Consider the following 20,003-nt stretch of genomic DNA (forward strand, 5'->3'; position numbering starts at 1 on the left):
AACGCCGACGAAGAATACGCCTTAGAGCGTTTAAGACTTATTCTATCGTTTCCGGAAGGTAAAATATACCTATAGTCGATATAAGGATAGCCCCGTCTACGTATACCTCCTCTAGTACTAGAGAAACTACTAACTAGAATTAACTAGTTACTATATACCTTATATATAGACTCCGTCCAAAAATCCGTAAGCTCTCTCTTCTTCTTAGCTCTATAAATAGTTAGTTACTATAAAGAATATAGTAGTAGCTTCTAATACCTACTTAAAGATAATCTTATCTCTAGGCTTTAAGATACCTCTATCTTTATTCCGTTTCTCTATCTCTTTAGCTCTATTCTCGGCACGTTTTAGAATAGCATAAGGAGATCTCTCTATCTCTTCGTTATTAGAGAAAGGTCGAGGTTTTTTAACTAAGTATAAGTTAGTATAGTTACTATTATATTAGATAATATCTTATATAGTAACTTACTATTCCTTTTAGCTATTAGAGGAACGTCTTTCTCGACCTTCGAATTAGTAAGAGGGATATAGCCTCCTATTAAAGCTAGTAAAAACTTAGTATAAAATACTTAGTTTAGCTATAAGTAAAGCCTACTCTCTCTTAGACAATTTGTTATTCTAGTATCTAGACTAGTATCGAACTTTATAATCGGCGTTCTAATCTTTATACTAGAGTTATTATCGATAGATATAATAGCTTTAGTAATAGCTCGCGGTTCTAGAATAGTAAAGTTAGTAAATCTTAGTAGTAAAAGTAAGAGTAAACACTTACTACTCTTAGTAAAGCAGATACTAGAGCTATGTCTTTTATAAAGAGTAGAAGAAGACATAGTAGTAGAATAGAGTCGAAGCTTATAGCTAGTAGAAGAGAGTAGAGTAAAGTATCTAGAGTAGTAGTATATTTATACTAGTAGTAGAAAGAGCTCGAGAGATACTAGACTTAATAGGACTATATAAGACGTATATATATCTAGAGTAAGCTCTAATAGCGCTAATTTACCTTACATAATACCTAGTATCTAGCGCTAGTACTAACGCTTATACTAGCGCTTCTACTAGAACGCTTAGACTTTAACGCCTACTACTAACGCTTATCTTAGAACGCCTATCCTATTACGTCTATCTAGCGCTAGTAGATATCTAGAGTAAGCTCTAATAGCGCTAATCTATCTTACGTAATATCTAGTATCTAGCGCTAGTACTAACGCTTATACTAGCGCTTTTACTAAAATACTAATCTTAGAACGCCTATCCTATTACGTCTATTTAGCGCTAGTAGAAAGCGCTTTTTATTTCTAATTATAGTTAGAAAAGATTAGACGTACTATAAACGCTTACTTATAGCGCTTACTCTAATACTAGTTCTAGCGTCTATCTAAGCGTATATACTAGTAGTTCTTTTTAGCGCTTCTATCTAGCGTCTTATCTTAGACCTTACTATAGCGCTTACTAATAATACGTAATTCCTATCTTAGAGCGTTATCTTAGCGCTTAATCTATTAGTAGCTCTAGCGTTTATCTAAGCGTTAGTCTAGTAAGACGCTTAGACTAGCACCTATTAGTACTAGCTCTATCTAGTCTACTATTACTTAGACGCTAAGCGCTAGAATTCTATTCTAATTAGGTATAGTATTATTATTTCCCTTACTAGTAAAGCGCTTAAGCGATAGGAACCTAGTATCTACTTATTATATAAGATATTAGATCTTTCCTCTCTATTATCTTCTCTATTCTATTATCGAATAACTATCTCGACTTTACTACTACTAGTAACCTCTCTTATCTAAAAAGATATAGTAAGTTCTTTTATTACTAGTCTTAGATCTATAACTAACTAGTATTACTTATTAGAAACTATAACCTAGTCTTCTCTCTACTATCTTAGTAGTATACTCTATTATATAAGGTATATTCCTATATCTAATAGTATATCTAGAGCTAACTATTTATTTTTAGATGTCGTTTCCGATCGAGACTTCTCTAGAGAACTACTCTAATCTTTATATTATTAAGAACGAGATTAATAATAGTTCTATAGTACGGTCTACCTCTATAGACCGTACTATTAAGGCTATTATTAATAACCTCTCTTATAATAAAGAGATAATAGACTATCTTAATATGCTTAGAGTCGTCTACTATATTAAGAGACTTAAGTACTATAATTATACTACCTATAAGGAGCTAATAGGTATAATTACGCTATAACTTTACGTATATCTAATTACTAATATATTATTAGATAATATCTATAATAAGTTTCCTCGAGCTACTAATCTAGATCTTAATAGATATATTCAAGATCTAGAGGATAGTAAGGATCCTAAGGCTATCGACACTCTAGCTCTTATAACTACGATTAATCTTTATCTTACGAGGCTATCTATATACTTTCGAGATCAGAGTAAGCTATATCTATACTAATTACTTTACTATATTACTAACTAGGCTATAGATTTAACGCGTACCTTTTTAAATAAGCTACTAATCTCTAAGGACGAATATAATAAGATCGTATCTAATATTAGAGGTTCGAGAGACTTCTATCTTTATACCGATATTTTAGACGATTTAGTCTTACTAGGAAGGCTTAATATCTTTAATAACGAGTATCGAGAAGCCGAGAAAGAGGCAATAGAGATATTAAGATCTAGGTCCTATAGACGAGAGTTAGAAACTCTTACGGTAGAAAGTCTAATAGAGGTTTTAAAACCTAGTTATATTATAGACTATTATAAAGATAGGGAAGTAGATAGTAGTTATATAAGGGAGCAATAGATAATACCTAGATAGTAAAGCTAGTATAAATTTAGTAAATATAGTATAATACTAGTATAACCGCTAGATATATTAAGGTATAATTTATATTAGAGAGTAGCTATACTAAGAACTATATACCGTATTTTTATATAAGGAAATCTTTAGTATAGTAGCTAAATTATAAGATAATAGTCTAATAACGGTACTAAGTCTAAAGTATATATAAATAAATAGATAATCTATACCTAATTAATCTATAGAGGAAATATACTTATTATATACTAACTATCTACTAAGTCTATACTACTAGTATAATATACTTATAGTCTAATCTATTCCTATTATTCTTATCTACCTTAACTATTACTATATATTTCTACCGCTACTAATTTATTATTCTATAGTAAACTACTTTAATTATATCTTATATAGAATCTAATTAGATAATTTTATAATGTTTTACTCGATAATGTATATAGAGAGTATTAATACGGTTAATATTAGAGGAATCTCTAGTAAACTCCCGAGGACAATTAGTACACTTAAGAGTAATAGTTCGTCTATCGTCTTCTTTATAAGGGTCTAAAGCCCAACTAAATAGGCCTTCTTTAATATAAAGCGGCGCCTCGTTATTAGGAGGTAGTATTATATCCTTAGAGTTAAGATCTAATATAGGATAACTTAGACTATTATTATTATTATCTTTAGGGTAGAATAGAGATCTTAGTCTCGTATACGCATCGCCGACTATATCTTCTATCTCTATAAAATCTAAAGACTTATCTAGGCTAGTCGTAGTGTGATTATCTCTATAATGTATATATAAACTAGTATCTAATATAGGATACTTATAATTATATAGTCTTTTATTACAATTACAACACTCTAGAGTAAGAGTTCGCTCTTTACCGTCTATATACGGGTCTAATTTCTAAGTAAATAGGCCGTATTTAATAAGAGGCGGTATTTTATATTCGTTACTATTAATAGGAGGTAGAATTACATCTTTATCTATATTATATAAGGATATAATAGACATATTTAATTATAGCTTAATAGGGTTCTATAGTAGAAGTTTAGTATATATCTAATATTAGCTATTATAGCTAGTTTACTTACTATTTCTTTATATAGAGGTTAGATATATAATATATAGTATATAATAGGTAATAGAAATATAGAAATAAGTATATATTAAGAAAGGTCGTCCTACTTATAAGATATTTAATTACTAGTAGTAGGACGTATCTCTACGCCTAAGCGTTACGAGTTCTTAAGTATCTAGTCTAGATTAGTACTAGACTTAAGCGCTTTCTACGCTTAGGCGTTAGAATTAGTAGAGGTACTAGGCTAAGGTAAGTANCTTTCTACGCTTAGGCGTTAGAATTAGTAGAGGTACTAGGCTAAGGTAAGTATAGACTAGCGTCTATACGCTTAAGCGTTAAGAGTTATCGAGTAGCTAGTCTAGATTAGTACTAGCGTTAAGTAATATATATAATATATAAGTATTTAATAGTACCCGTATACTTAGTTTATTAGAATACTATCCTCTCTTATATTATATACTACCTAGACTCTTATAAGACCTTAATATATTCTTTACTATTATAAAGCTCTTTACTATAGTTACTCTAGTCTATAATATTCCTTAATAGCCTTTATATCTACTAGTCTCTATACGAACTATATATTACTATAGAATATTATGCCGGATACTAATCGTATTAAGTTTTCTAATAAGCAATTACTAGATTTAGAATAGCAACCGCCTAATATCGAGGTTATAGCCCCGATATTTAGTAAAAGATATTATAGTAGAGAGTTAATTCTACCTAGAATTCAAGGGAAGAAACCGGAACTAAAATTAAGTTGTTCTTTTTGCCCGCATTCTACTATATCTAAATGGCCTATTAATACGTCTAATTTAGTATCTCATATTAAAAATAAGCATCGTAATATATATAAAGGAGATCTAGAAGGTAGAACTACTATAATTAGTTCTAATAGTAGTAACTCGGATAGTAGTTTAGAGGACGACTCTACGAATATAGACTCTACTAATAACTCGGACGATATAGATAGCTCTAATAGTATAGATCTAAATAATAGAAGTCCGCGATCTTCTAAACGTAGACGAAGAACTTCTAATACTACTAGCCGAGATAGTAGCGCTAGTAGTAGTAATAGTATTACTAAATTCTTTAATACTAGCTCTATTAGCTCGAGTAGTACTAAACGCGATATATCTAATATAACCTATAATAAATATAGTAAAAAGGGGCCGTTTAGAGAAGAGCTATTTCGGGAGTTAATATTAAACTTTATTATAGCTAATAACCTACCGTTTAATTTAGTTAAGAGCCCTACTTTTAGAGAATTAACCCTTTATTTAAATAGCGATGCTAAGGGTATAGCTCCGCGTACTCTAAAGCGGCTACTCAATACGAGATTTAATACCTCTATTAATACGTTAAGAGATAGGCTATCTAATACGCCGGGTAAATTTGCACTTACTTTAGACGAGTATAAGTCTTTAAATAATATGGATTTCCTAGGGGTTACTATACATTTCTATAATAAAGATCTTACTACTTTAAATAATTTACTACTAGGATTCGAAGTACTAAACGAACATAATAGCTATAGCGGAGATCTACTCTTTAAATTCTTTAGTAATATATTAGATACCTTTAATATTAAGGATAGGATTATATCTATTACTAGAGATAACGGAGCGCCGGTAAAAAAGCTTATAGAGATAGTTAAAGATAAGTACGATAAAGAAGGCTATTATATATTAGACGTACCGTGTCTAGCGCATATATTAAATATAGTAACGGGCGTTATTCTTAAGTATACATTCTTTATTAAAGTAGATAAAAAGGAGAAGAAGTTTAATAAGATTATAGCGGATCTACTAGAAGAGATACTAGTAGAGAACCCCAATTACCTAGAGGAATATAAGATACTTAAAGACCTACCTAATAAGATAAGAAATATTATAACGGCCTTTAATAATAATCATTACTTAAAAAATAGCCTACGGCGAAAAGTAGCAATTAAGAATACTAGTAGAGACCCTAGTAAACTAAAGTCCGATTTGTTTAATCCCGAGAAGCTATTAAGAGATAATGTTACTAGATGGCTTTCTACTTTTAAAATAATAGACCGTATACTCTATTTTGAGAATATAATTATTCTAATCCTAGAGGAGGCTAGGAGAATGTCTAATAATAAACCGGAGAAATATAATCTAGAGAGTTTTACTATTAGTAATAAGGAATTTATATTTTTAAGACTACTAAGAGATATTCTAGAAATCTTTCGAGAGCCTACTACTAGAGCGCAAGCTAATCAATATAGTACTATATCTAATACTATAATAATTATTAATAAGTTAAGAAAAGACCTTACTAGAATACTATATACTAATAGAGAGGGCTATAATATTAGAACCGATTATCCTCTATTAGCTAGAGGTCTTTCCGAGGCTATTCGTAAATTAGATAAATACTACCCGCTCTTTAGTAATAGAGGAAATAATTTTAATAGACTTAAAGATTTATATATTACGACTATACTCGATCCTAGGTATAAACTAGAGATATTTAAGATTTTAAAGGTAGATAATAATATAATAGAGCTTATTAAAAAGTATTTCCTAGAGGTATACGAGAGATATAAGATACGATATACTATAGATAATAGTAATACTAGTAATACTATAAGTAGTTCTTCTACGACTAGCTCGTTTAATATAAATACTCCGAGTAGTAGTAATATATTTAGTATAAATACACAGTCTAGTACTATTAGAGATCTAGCGGAAGATAGCGAAGACGATCTATTTATATCTAAAGAAGATCTACCTCGAGAAATAGTTAACGAGGCTAATATATATCTAGAAGAATATCGTAAGACTAAAGATATAAATATAGAGGAATATTGGCGATTAGTATAAGATAAATATCCTATTTTATTCTTATTAGCAAAGGACTATTTAGCTATAATGCCGACTTCGGCTCCTAGCGAGAGTACCTTCTCTAAAGTAGGAGATATAGTTACTAAAAAGCGGAATCGCCTACACGCGGATACTATTAAGAAACTAATTATATTAAAGTGTCTAGGAGTAGTAAAAGACGAAGAGATTAATATAAACGACCTAGCTAGCGATAGCGATACTAATAGTAAAGATAAAGGTAAAGGGAAGGAAATTATAATAGAAGACGATTATCTAGATTCTAGCTCCGAGTAGATCTTATAAATAGTATTAAATAAGCGATTAAGAATAGTATATTATATATAGATAGATAGTAGATTAGTATTTACTTTTACTTATATAGGTTCTCTAGTATTATTTCTATTCTAGTACTATTAGCTAACTTAGACTAGTTCTAAGTAAATAGCTACTAATTAAAGTAAACCTTATGCTACGTTAGTATTAGGCGTTAAGATAGCGTTATATCTTAGTAGAAATATTAGAGAGGCGTTTCTAGTACTACTAAAAGGGGTATCTATAGACGGGGCTACTCTAATAATAACTATATATAGATTTTATTATAAGAGGCTATTATATTACTATTTTACTATATAAGAGTATTAGTTATTAACCTAGAATATAAGCCTATCTATAAAGATACTATTTTAAGGCCTTATCGTAAGCTCTTATTTTAGCCGTTTATAAGCTCTTACTATTATTACTTACTCTAGTACTTACTATTATTACTTATTCTAGCGCCTAATCTAGGCGCTTACTTAAAGCATATTTTATTAGCGCTTACTTAAAGTATATATACTTAGCGTATACTTAAAGCGTAGAAGTACTTACTATCTATACCTACTCTTAGCGCCTACTCTTAGTATATAGTTATAGTACGTAGTCTAAGCGCTAACTTAAAGCGTATACTCTTTACGCTTACTTAAAGTATATACTCTTAGCGCGTACTCTTAGCGCGTACTCTTAGCGCGTACTCTTAGCGCGTACTCTAAGCGCGTACTTAAAGTATATACTCTTAGCGCGTACTCTAAGCGCGTACTYAAAGCGCGTACTCTAAGCGCGTACTCTRAGCGCGTACTCTAAGCGCGTACTTAAAGCGCGTACTCTAAGCGCGTACTCTAGGCGCTTGTTCTAGGCGCTTATTCTAGGCGCGTACTTAAAGCGCGTACTCTTAGCGCTTATTTAAAGCGTATACTCTTAGCGCGTACTCTAGGCGCGTACTCTAGGCGCTTACTCTAGGCGCGTACTATAAGCGCTTACTCTAGGCGGGTACTCTTAGCGCTTATCTAAAGCGTATTATCTTAGCGCTTATCTAAAGCGTATACTCTTAGCGCTTCCTTAAAGCGCTAAACTATATTATATTTATATATATAGAGAGAGTATAACGTAGTATATTAGACGTCTTATATCTATTCTAAGAGCTTTAAAAGACTACTATTATATTAAGAGTACTATTACTTAGTAAGTATAAGTATCTTTATACTAGATATATTATATACTAATTATATTAGAACTAGTCTATCTACTATCTTAAAAGAGTAGCTATTATAAAGCTTATTTAGTAAGTAAATACTATATAAGAGTATTAGATAATATACTAACTCTTACTTATAGTATATAATAAACTATAGTATATTACTATAGTTTAGGATGTCTATCTCTATCCTACCTTTCGAAATCTTAATTAAGATTACTAGATACTATGTTAATAGCCGAGCAACCGCCGAAAGCCTTACTCGAGGAATAGGAAGAGCCCTTTTAACCTTAAGTCCTACGGAGCTTTTAGAAAATCAATCCGGAAACTATTACGCGGACGACGCGTATATAGAAAATCTCGCTCTAGTAAATAAGACATTCTATACTATAGTTAGTCTAGCTTATTATAAGCAGTTACATAAGAGAATACAAGATAAACAGCGGGTTTTAGAGCACGGGTAGTTATATATAAAGGGTACTTATCCTTATAAATATACTAGAGCTAATCCTAGTAACTACGATATATCTAGATACTATTACGACGAGTATAACGAGTACGAGGATAGTACTTAGATATTAGAACAGTACTAGGCTTTAGGTATAATACTTTTAAGAATTTAACTACGCGAATAGATATACTAAAACTAGGCTATTCTTATATTAAATATAGATATATCTTACTATATTAAGACAATCTACTAGCTTAGAGTTTATACCTACGTATAAGAGCTATAAAGTAAAAGTAGTAGTAGTAGCTAATAAGAACTATAGGCTAGATCTTAGTAGACTATACGTTTCTATAGAATTTAGGCTATTATTATAGTAATTATACTATTAAATAAGTAGTTATTAGTCTAAAAGATAAGGGGTAGCTTAAGTACCGTAGTCTACTACTTTATATTACTATATTACTACTTATATTACTATTACTATTACTATCGGACTACGATAGTAATAGTAATAGTAATAGTAATAATATTTTCTAGTAACGTAGTAATAGTAATAGTAATGCTATATTACTATTACTATATTACTATTACTATTTACTATTACTCTTACTATTCTAGTAAAATGCCGAACACTGGCCCCTCCCCTCCCAGCCGCAGCCATCTCGAATTCCCAGGCGAGCCAAGGTCCCTGCAGTCGAGCGTGCATAGCGGTCGACTCCCCGAGCTCCCAGGAAAGTCAGCTCCCTTCGTCAATCCTTCCGTAAGCTCTCCAGTCCCTTTTCATACCTCCTCTTCCAACAATTCCCTCATCTATACCACTTTCAACCAACGCCGAAATGTCTACCCGTACCAGCAAGCGCAAAGCCGAGGAGGAGGAGGAGCTTGTCTCTCTTCCGGAAGACAGCGAAGAGGAAGAAGAGTGAGTAGCACGTTGTCGCAAAGATTTGTTGGCCTTGCCATTGCAGCCGCATGCACGCGATTGAGACACCAATACTGTCGCGCGACGATCCTTTGCTCATCGCAATTGATTTGAGCTTGATAAATGGTATCAATGCTGAGCAATTGACGTTGTCGCATGGGGTTGATATTGTACGCACGACTAACGCTTGAGTAGATACCAATCRGAGGAAGACTACGACGAGGAAGGTGCATCAGAGGACGATGAGGAAGACGGAGAAGCCGCGGCTGCCGCTCGTAAGCTCATATTCCGGATTCTGTTTCAATCACGACAATCTAATGGTCACGACAGCACCMAAGGCCAAGAAGCGCAAGACTGAGGAGCCTGCTGCTGGCGGCGACGAAGGCGAAGAAGATGACGACGATGATGATGCTCCCGAAAACGACGATGAGGAGGAAGTTGCCGCGGGCGAAGAGGATGAGGATGCTGACGAGACGGCCAAGTCAGGCAGCGCTGCCGCTGCAGCAAAGAAGAACAAGGGAGGAGTCGTTCCCAAGGAAGATGATTTGGAAGAGGTCAAGGCCGACGATGAGGATGATGATGACGAGTAGTGGATATCTGCGGACGCGGAAGGAAATATACCGGTCTCGCCGACTTGGTTCTATACCCAGCGGCTTTGTCTGCCATTGATCGATATATGAATGGAACTTTTGCACAGCTTGCACTGAAAGTTTCGTCCATGACAGCATTGAGTTTGAAGTTGAAATTGAAGACTACATCAGGCCTTGGGCAAAGCCACTCGCCATGAAAATCAGAGGCCGACACAGGAGACATTCTCCCAGTATCTAGATGCTCGTTCGATATGACAAAACGTTGCATGCCAGATGTCTCGCTCACCGTCGAGGGGGTAGTTATTTGTTCAGGAGGCCCACCAATGTCCCTAGAAAACGCATTGCAATGTTGGCGGACACGTAGATCAATGGCTAGTCTGCGGCATGTCTCTAGAGATGAGAGCCCAGATATTGCTATGTTGTCAGCCATTCGAACTCTCTGGAGGACTACCCCTGAGTCGGTGTTGGTGCGAACGACAGGAGACCCAAATAGATCTTACAGAAACAATGCCAGATATCAGTAGTCTATCGAACAGGGTGCTTGCCGATTGAACGCAGTTCGGCCATGGATTCCAAAAATTTGAGTGGGCCCACGACAAGACACAGCATAGTTAGATGTCGAGGTGAGAGATATTGGAAGTTCAAGCTTGCCGTTACAACAAGCTCTTTGTTGCATTGATGCCACAATCCCCCATTCTTCATTCGCGTAGATATCGACAGTGACTCGAGATGGCTATGACTAGTCCAGTGTTGCATTCACCTTCATTATCGACTCTGACAGAGGGTGAATCACTACATCAACCCTAACCCTGGCATTTGTAGCGTGAGAGCGGCGATCGCAAAAGGTGTCCGGCTTTGCTCGGGAGCGCTGATTCCTCTGATCACTCCCCATCCAGATTGCCGCCACATCTCGCAAGCTTCCACGTCCCCTCGCTCTCTTGTCTCCTGTGTATGGAGTAATGGTCGAAGATGCCAGCGGGTCAACCTCGGCGTAAAGCTCAAGCTTCATAAAGGGTGCCAAGTCCTCAGCCCACAACAAAAATGGTGCTATACCATCTTCTTCACGCCTTCTTAGCTCAGTTGGTAGAGCGCGGCACTAGTATTCACTGCTAGACCATGCCGAGGTCGCCAGTTCAACTCTGTCAGGAGGCAACTGCGTCCCAGTCCACTGGGATGGTACCAATCTTTTTGCTGTCTGCTGTCTGATGTCTCGGGGGTGGTGGATTGACTCTTGTCGGACGGGCAGTACGATACCTTTTGCTGCGTGCGAAGTCGACGATAGCACACAGAGCGGATGCGGTTGTTTGCAAAGAACAGCAAGTGCAAGGCCGGAAGGTGTTGATTGATTTTTGTACTCACATTCATTCACTCGCATGCCGCTCTTTCCCGAATAGGAAGTGCATTCTTTTGTACCAGCTTTGTTCCTGCTTTAGTATCGTAAGCAGTGTACAGGAGTAGTCGCAGGAGATTCCCGCACAAGGGCAATAGCCACAAGGTGGATAGATGATCTGAAGGTGAGGCGGACAATTTCATTCACTTACAATTCCGCTCCTTCCTCGCCAAACGCACCGGCTTCAAACCGATTCGGGATGGGCTTCGGAATTCCAAATACCGTGAACCACGTGCATGCATGTTAGGAAAGGACAAGTATAGCGCTCCATTACCTCCATCGGCTTATCTGTAGACAATGCTGGTAGGTGACGTTTTCGCATTTTTTAATGCAAGGCGACAATCTGCAYGCTCAAGATGTCTCTCATGCTGCAAGATCGTATAAGTTCTGCTTCCATCAACGCCTGTGACACATGATGAGTGCTGTCGGAAAGTTGTGTGTCTTTGGTATACGTGCTCCCTCGCTTGATGCTATTGTCTAGAGAAGTCACCAATGTGCTCCGCTGCTCTCTTCGGGCTCGTCAATCCCGCATTAGTACGCTCCGAGTGCTCTGGAAGACCAAGCTTTGCCGTACTGTCGGAAAGGTGGAGACCTCGTTGCTGAYGCGCCTCTCAACGGGAGGTCAGCCGGCTATCGCAACTGCCTCAAGACTCGTAGGGTGAGCCGAGAACCACCTTGGACCTTCGCAGCATGCGATGCTTCTAGGATGTTGGTGTATACGAAGCCTTCCGGCAGCAGAATCACTTGGGTCCATTATCTCATCGGCAGCCCATTCAAGCCAGGGGCAGCGAAAACGTAGACGAACGTGTAACGTCGGTAATAAGAAGACGCCCATTGGAGTCTGAAAAGTCTCGCCAACAAGAGGAAGTCTTCACGTAACAGGAAGCTCTTCATTCCACTCATCAACTTCCGCAACACCCACTTTAAGCAGGCTGAGAACAGCACTTGCATAGAACTTCATCATTGTATCAGAAGTCTCGGCATCATGGACACCTTGCAGCCTTTGCCGCCAGAATTGCAATCTATCGAGGTCGACGACTGGTTGCAGTTTCTCACCCGTGATAGCTGGAAGATCTCCGAGTCCCAAGTTGATGAGAGTATCAGATGGGTAGCTTTTCGAATGTGCACGTAGGATCTGCAACTGCAGCCAATGTACATGACCACCTAGCCAGAGCATCAGGACTTTGAGCATGTTAACAGTCACGACCACAGTTGAGGTCTCGAGCACATCTCGTAAGTTCCATAAGCTTGCCATACGAAGATCGTATATCGACGCTGGAGGGATTGAAATGCGCCTCAGCAGGTGGTTGAGTGCGACCCACGCTTTCATATCCTGGCCGGTGATGAAGACTTCTCGTAGCCTCTGTTCGACTACAAGCTTGAATAGCGACGTGTCTTTCCAAGGACCCGCGGCTCCATCAGAACCGGCCGTCTTCACGATAGTTTTGAGAAGGTCGATAAGGAATTGGTGGTTCTCGGGCTCCATTCCTGCGTTGCAGAAGTTGGACCACATCTCTCTCATATCAGACGTCAGATCTTGTTGAGAATCAGACTTCCACTTCGAGACTACCGACTGAGCTTGCGCGTGGATTCGCAGGCATTCATCCGAGGCGGTTTCACGCTTGCTTTCGACGGATGTCAAAGGTTCTGCTGTAGTCGAACGCGATGACTGAAGAGGCGCTGGACATGGTTGCGCCCGAGGTTTGGGTGTGCGTATCACTTGCCTTGCTCGATTCACAAGCTTTTTCATTTTGTTTCTTCGAATGATTGTGCAATAGCCGATCCGACGCGATGAGATGGGTGAATCGCAAGAGATTGACTCGCAAAGAACGGGCCTTGGGGCACAATGTCGCGAGTTAAAAACAGAATGAAGCAACTCCGAAAAGTGGCCAGAGCGCAGACGATCAATTAAATATTTGATYGGGAAAACCCCACTCTCCAGCCCTAGGAGATGTGCCTTTGGCGCACCAAACATCTACGACGCAAGTACCGAACGCTCAACGCCGCAGTCGAAAAAGAACCACGGGTATAACAGCAACACTTTCGTTCACCCTCCCACCGCCCACGCCCACACAGCAACAACACACAAGCACACAGCAATCATGTCTTGGCAAGGTAAGCCCTCGCCCCGCCGCATGCCACCGCCTGGTGCTCGTGCTCGTGCTCATATGCTGATCTACTGCAAACMGCATACGTCGATACCAGGTACGACACGTCCCGTACAAGGCGGACCGTACACATACTGACAAACCTATAGCCTCATCGGCACCGGCAACCTCGACAAAGCCGCCATCTTCAACAGCGAAGGCAACAGCGTCTGGGCCACATCTGCCGGCTTCCAAGTCTCACCCGCCGAAATGCAAGCAATCGTCACAGCCTACAAGGACACCGCAGAAGTGAAGAAGGTGCAGAGCGAGGGATTTCACGTCGCAGGCGAGCGATTCGTGTGTATCAAGGCGGACGACCGGAGTCTCTACGGCAGGAAGGGGCGTGAGGGTGTGGTGATTGTCAAGACCACACAGGCATTGCTGGTAACACACTACYCCGAGAGTGTCCAGCCTGGTGTCGCGGCGAACACGACGGAGCAGTTGGGAGACTACCTGATCAAGATGGGATACTAGACGTCTAGATGAGGATGGCTTATGAGTGGGGGAGAGGTGTGGAAAAGAATTTGAAGCACCCTCGGGCCATGGCATGTGCATATGTGAACCACGACAACGTGTGACAAGTGAGAAGCCGGCTGCAATGACGGGCGTTTCGCAAATTTGCTCGAACTTTGATAACTAGACTTTGGGTCTCTCATGCCCTCTCAACAAGCGAGTAGAGGGGGCTTTGCATGGCATAGCAGCTGCGGTCTTGAAGTAGAACGACAATTGCTCTCTTCATGCCATACCACTCCCCTCTGATGACCCGACTTTGACTCTGGCCGTGCATTCCTTTTTTGGGACCTTTCTGCGTGGTCGTTTTTGACGACAGCTTCAGGTTGTGACACGTGAATGCCGTGATAGGATAGGCTGTCCCATGCGAGACTTCTCATCGATGGAGATCCATCCAACAGCTGAATCCGTTTGAACCACCCCCTCATCTCCGCCCTCCTCTGCCGCCGCGTTCCCTGCTGGGGCTCCGACTGCGGCTGCTGTAGCTGGAGTAGGATCTCCTCCGTCCTCCACCTCGAGCAGCAGGACTGCGCCCACCTCTTCTCGCAGGTGGTGGTGYCCGGCTGGGGCTCCTGCTGCGACTGTCGTATCGTGGACTCCTCCTGCTGGGACTCCCACCTCCTCGTCTCGGCGGCGGTGATCTGCTACGCGAATAGCTCCTTGGCCGGAAGCTCTCCCGATCATCGTAGCGATCTCTGTAGCCTCCACCTCCACCTCTACCGCCTCTAGGTCCTGGACTTCCACGCCTGCCACCACCTCCTCTGTATGGGGGACTGCCACCTCGGTATGGGGGACTACCTCCTCTTGGCGGCGGTGGTCCACGTCCACCACCTCCAAAGTCTCGATTGCCCATGGGCGGCCCCTCACGATGCCTATGAGGCTCACCGAATCTGTTCGGCGGCGGCCTGATTGGTGGTGGGGACTTGCTGAATCTTCTCCGTGGCAGCACAATCGACACATTCACCAATGCTCCATCGAGCTGCGCCTCGTGCATATTACTGATGGCGGCCTCTGCAAACTTCGAATCGGTGTAGAGAACATATGCAATGCCCCGGTTGGTCATGAAGTGCTTGTTCATGGGCATTTCCAGGTCCTCGATTTCGCCATATGTGCTGAAGATTTCTCGCAAATGTGCTTCCTTGACGTTCTTTGTGAGTTTTTCGATGACGATTTTTGCGCTGCGTGGGATCACGGGTGCGGGTGAGGGTGAGGTGTTGCCGTTGTTGGAGCGCGCATTGGAGCGGGATCGTGAGCGCGAGTGCGCGTCGTCGTCGCGGATCGKTGTGCGTGATCGCCCGCGCGAAACGCTACGTTCTGCGTGTGGAGAGGACATTGTTGCTATGTTGGAGATGTTTGGTCTATGGCGATGCCATCGGTGTCGGTGGTTGGATGAACTTTGACGATCTGGAGAGATCGGACTTGTGGACTCGTCGCGCCCAAAGCTTTGGTAAGATTGAAAGCTGGACGCGTCCGTGCATTTTCACGAGATAGACGAATGCACGAGATAGATGGATACACGCGATAGACTGATAGAGGATCTCTAGCACAATTATTCGAATGGCGTATCTTGTTTATGAACATTGCACATGATGATTGAAACATGTAAGAGGAGAAGGCTCGAGTTTAGTAGAGATCCTGATCGTGCCTTCCACAGGCCATCCTCTTCTTACTTGAACAAGTACCTATGTAGGTTCTGGAAGCTCCATTGAAAGCATCKATATTGAGAGCCCAAGCCTTCTCGCCTCATACAGTCGAGTATCCGTGGTGCCATCTTCTTGTCCTCTCCTGAGTACAGTGGTAACAAGATCGACCCACATAAAGTGGTTTGTCCCTGTTGGTGTCGCTTTGCGGAGTAGAGGTATTGTTGCAGCGAAGTGTTATGACTGTGAAGGAGTGACCGCATTCATATATCTCCAAGTGGTCTATACACATCGAAGGGGCAATAGGATTCGGGGCAGAGAGCGGAAGGAGTGTAGAGTTGCTGGAACCCATTGCAATGTAGTGATGAAGTGTAGGTTACAGAAGACAACTGAATGGGGGTTACAATGTGTATGGTGCGGAGAGCCCATGTGTATCAGTGAAGCGCGTTTTGCTGGTGGTATTCATGGGTACGACTTCCTGGTCATGCACTGTCCTCAGCCTGTGGTATGGAGAGCAGTCGCACAAAGCTCGTGATCGATGTGTTGGACCAGCGGTGTCGTCCAACGGTTTGGTATTTGCTTCTCGTCCATGAGAGATGGTGAAGTATCCAGCAACTCGTGAGGTCGAGCTCGCTGCTATATCAAGGCAATGCGTATCGTCTCGGGTCAATATCAAGGCGATGAGTATCGTCTCGGCTCGCGCATGCTCCAGAATCACCCCAGGCGCGTGCTTCCGATAGTGACTTCCATTGCTGGGAGAGTACTGCGAGCAGWGCGGCAATACTGCATCTGACCTGATCGCTGCTTACACAGTCAGGAACGAATAGAGCCCAGGTGTGTAGAGGTGATGCCTGTATATGACCGCCGACTCACAATGAGTTTGCYAGAGGAGATGCACATCATCAGCTTGCCCGATACGAATCGAGATCCTTCTTGCATATGAGCGACCATAGGATGAAATGAAAGTTTACTGGAGCAGCACGAAATGGAGGCACCTTTGTGAGCGGAAACACTCTGCCAATCTGGCGAATCGTGTAGTCGCTAGAAGGAACATACAGCAAAATGGAACTGCGCGCCATGACTGCGCATGTCTCCGAATGATAGTCAGTTGAGGGTCATGATCGTGGTGATTTGAGGGGGACATGTTCGCCCCCCACTTCGTTTGTTTCGGATGCTGCCGGCCTGCGCTTCGTAAAAACTGCAGGTGCCTGGGCTTGGCGCAAAATCACACGTTCSCGTCCACGTACGATCACCGACACGAACATCCTCAAAGTTCATTGCCTACCAGCACACAACCCAGGCAAGAGCCGCCCGAAAAGTACACGCCGCGGCATAATAAGCATTCGCAAATATGTCTCGATTCTTCCACGGCAGCGACAGCTCCAGCGAGAGCTCTTCCGACGACGAGGAACTTTACATCGACGAGGAGGACGGCAAGACCAAGGCAGTAGCGGACAGTGATGATTCGGACAGCGACAGCGAACCGGAGGATKACTCGGACTCCAGCAGCGACGACGAGGGTGGAAAGACGGGTGCCAGCCGTTTCTTGCGCGAAGCCAGCTCGGACGAGTCGGACAGCGACGAGGAAAAGGTTCGAGTGGCCAAGTCAGCAAAGGACAAGCGATTTGATGAGCTGGAGGGTACCATAAAGTTGATTGAAAATGCGGAGAAGATTAGTGACTGGCACGCCATCAATGAGCAATACGACAAGATGAACCGCCAACTGCCAACGCTGATTCGCGTGCTGGACGGCAAGCCGCCAAAGATGTTCATCCGCACCATCGCCGAACTGGAGACGCAGGTCGCCGAGGCTTTCGAAAAGCAAAAGGTCACACCCAAGAAGATGAACCCCATTGCGCAAAAGGGACTCAACGCGCTGCGCCAGAAGATCAAGAAGAACAACCGTGACTATGCCACCGAGCTCGAGACATTCCGCAAGGATCCCAACGAGTACATGAAGGAGGATGTGGTCGAGGAGGTTGTCAAGACTCCCGCTCGTCCTGTGAAGAAGGCCATTGCCATTGCCGCCGACGACGCGGACGATGATGGCTTCACCATGGTTGGAGCAGGCGGCAAAGCTATGGTCTATACSCCAGAGAGCATTCTTAAGCACCTCAGGTCGATTGTTGAGTCGAGAGGAAGGAAGAACACCGATCGCCTGGAGCAGATCAAGATCATGGAGAGACTGCTCGAGGTGTCTGTCAATGATTACCAACGTGTTCGCGTGCTACAAACGCTCGTGGCTACTCGCTTTGACATTACCTCAGGAACTGGCTCCCAGATGACGCAAGAGCAATGGAAGGCAGCTCAGAACGAGATTGCCCAGCTTCTCACTGTTCTAGAGGCCAACCGCGATCTTGTTGTGACCGAGAACGCAGAGGAGTGGGAGGACGACGAGAAATTGCCAACAATCACCCCTGGCGAGACCTTCAAGATCCCTGGAAACGTCATCTCGTTTGTCGAGCGTCTTGATGATGAACTCACCCGCGTCCTGCAACACGTTGACCCACACACCGCCGAGTACGTCGAGCGTCTTACTGACGAGGGTGTGCTTTACACCAACCTTGTCCGCGCCATGATCTACGCCGAGCGACTAAAGGCCGACCCCAAGCTGGAGGCATCTCAGGATAATGTTAACCGTGTGGTCATGCGCCGTCTCGAGCATGTTTACTTCAAGCCATCTCAAGTCTGCACCATCCTCGAGGAGAACACATGGAAGGAGATCCCCTCGGAGAATGATTCCACCATCACACCACGAACTCAGGCAAAGGATGTTACCACACTTGTCGAGACACTTGCCACATATCTCTTCAAGAACGCAGAGGGAATCATCAAGGGACGCGCCATGCYTTGCCAGATCTACTTCCTCGCCCTTCACGATCAATACTTCAAGTCTAGGGATATGATGCTCATGTCCCATCTCCAGGAGACCATCGGTAGCTTCGACGTCAACACTCAGATTCTCTACAACCGAACCCTCACCCAGGTCGGTCTTTGTGCTTTCCGTGCTGGACTCGTCTACGAGTGCCAGACTGCGCTCCAGGACATCTGCGGCAGCCAGCGCCAAAAGGAGCTGCTCGCCCAGGGTCTTCAAATGCAGCGCTACTCTCAAATCACACCTGAACAGGAGCGTCTGGAGAGACAGCGACAGCTTCCGTTCCACATGCACATCAACCTCGAATTGCTGGAATGTGTATACCTCACCTGCTCTATGCTCCTTGAGATCCCCACTCTGGCGCAAGCCGGCAGTTCACCAGACCTCAAGAAGCGTGTCATCTCAAAGTCATACCGTCGCATGCTCGAATACCACGAGCGACAAATCTTCACAGGCCCACCCGAGAACACCCGCGACCACGTCATGCAGGCATCAAAAGCTCTTGCAGCTGGTGAGTGGAAGAAGGCCGCGGATTTCATCACCACCATCAAGATCTGGGACCTACTACCCAAGGCCACCGAGATCAAGGAGATGCTCGAGGGTCAGATTCAGGAGGAGGGTCTAAGAACATATCTGTTCACATATGCTCCCTTCTACGACACCCTCAGTGTCGACAACTTGGCCCAGATGTTCGATCTTGAGCCTCGCAAGGTTGCGGCGATTGTTTCCAAGATGATTCACCACGAAGACCTCGCAGCCGCACTCGATCAAGTTGACAGCGCCATCATCTTCCGCAAGGGAGTCGAGCTTAGCAGACTGCAGAGCTTGTCCCTCACCCTCGCCGACAAGGCACAGAACCTCATCGAATCGAACGAGCGCGTATTGGAGCAGCGGACACAGGGCACTGCCCACGCCTTTGAGCGACAAGGTGGTCGTGGTGGCCGTGGAGGCCGTGGTGGTGGCAGAGGAGGTGGTCGTGGTGGTCGCGGTGGTGGTCGTGTTGAGGGTGCACCGAACCGTGGTGGTGGTGCAGGTTTCACCGGCGGTGCATTGGGTAATGCCATCAGGGCGCAGTAGAGCACTGTAGCGTTGAATGGATGGATGGTTGATTGCAGGCGTTTTTACAGGCATGGACGACATCATGTTGTGATGTGAGTGAACCGCGCATAGGTACGTTTAGCTGGCGTGAAATTGCTGCTATGAAAATAAGATACAAAAGTCATCATCATGAACACCTCATTTCTCGTGAG

The 20,003-nt window shown here is 42.5% G+C and overlaps 5 protein-coding genes and 1 non-coding gene; 4 read left to right on the plus strand and 2 right to left on the minus strand.

Annotated features, from left to right (window-relative positions):
• Positions 1-9,518: 9,518 nt before the first annotated feature.
• On the plus strand, positions 9,519-10,191 carry RCC_01963 (uncharacterized protein; the record flags this gene model as incomplete). XM_023767247.1 has 3 exons in its annotated part: positions 9,519-9,601; positions 9,797-9,876; positions 9,932-10,191. The coding sequence occupies 3 exons, from the start codon at positions 9,519-9,521 to the stop codon at positions 10,189-10,191; spliced, it is 423 nt and encodes a 140-aa protein (XP_023623015.1).
• A 1,065-nt stretch (positions 10,192-11,256) lies between these two features.
• tRNA lies at positions 11,257-11,343 on the plus strand. One transcript is given in 2 exon segments: positions 11,257-11,293; positions 11,308-11,343. It is a non-coding gene; the product is annotated as a tRNA-Thr (tRNA).
• Positions 11,344-12,452: 1,109 nt separating this feature from the next.
• On the minus strand, positions 12,453-13,067 carry RCC_01964 (uncharacterized protein; the record flags this gene model as incomplete). The annotated part of the gene is made up of 1 exon (XM_023767248.1): positions 12,453-13,067. One exon carries the CDS (start codon positions 13,065-13,067, stop codon positions 12,453-12,455), a length of 615 nt encoding a protein of 204 aa, XP_023623016.1.
• A 616-nt stretch (positions 13,068-13,683) lies between these two features.
• Positions 13,684-14,202, plus strand: RCC_01965 (probable Profilin-2; the record flags this gene model as incomplete). XM_023767249.1 has 3 exons in its annotated part: positions 13,684-13,696; positions 13,771-13,786; positions 13,839-14,202. The coding sequence occupies 3 exons, from the start codon at positions 13,684-13,686 to the stop codon at positions 14,200-14,202; spliced, it is 393 nt and encodes a 130-aa protein (XP_023623017.1).
• A 460-nt stretch (positions 14,203-14,662) lies between these two features.
• RCC_01966 (uncharacterized protein) lies at positions 14,663-15,571 on the minus strand (the record flags this gene model as incomplete). Its single annotated transcript, XM_023767250.1, has 1 exon — positions 14,663-15,571. The coding sequence occupies one exon, from the start codon at positions 15,569-15,571 to the stop codon at positions 14,663-14,665; it is 909 nt and encodes a 302-aa protein (XP_023623018.1).
• Positions 15,572-17,229: 1,658 nt separating this feature from the next.
• RCC_01967 (probable Eukaryotic translation initiation factor 3 subunit C) lies at positions 17,230-19,830 on the plus strand (the record flags this gene model as incomplete). The annotated part of the gene is made up of 1 exon (XM_023767251.1): positions 17,230-19,830. The coding sequence occupies one exon, from the start codon at positions 17,230-17,232 to the stop codon at positions 19,828-19,830; it is 2,601 nt and encodes an 866-aa protein (XP_023623019.1).
• Positions 19,831-20,003: the final 173 nt, after the last annotated feature.

Source organism: Ramularia collo-cygni (genome assembly GCF_900074925.1).
Source record: "Ramularia collo-cygni strain URUG2 genome assembly, contig: RCC_scaffold02, whole genome shotgun sequence".
NCBI classification, from domain to species: domain Eukaryota; kingdom Fungi; phylum Ascomycota; class Dothideomycetes; order Mycosphaerellales; family Mycosphaerellaceae; genus Ramularia; species Ramularia collo-cygni.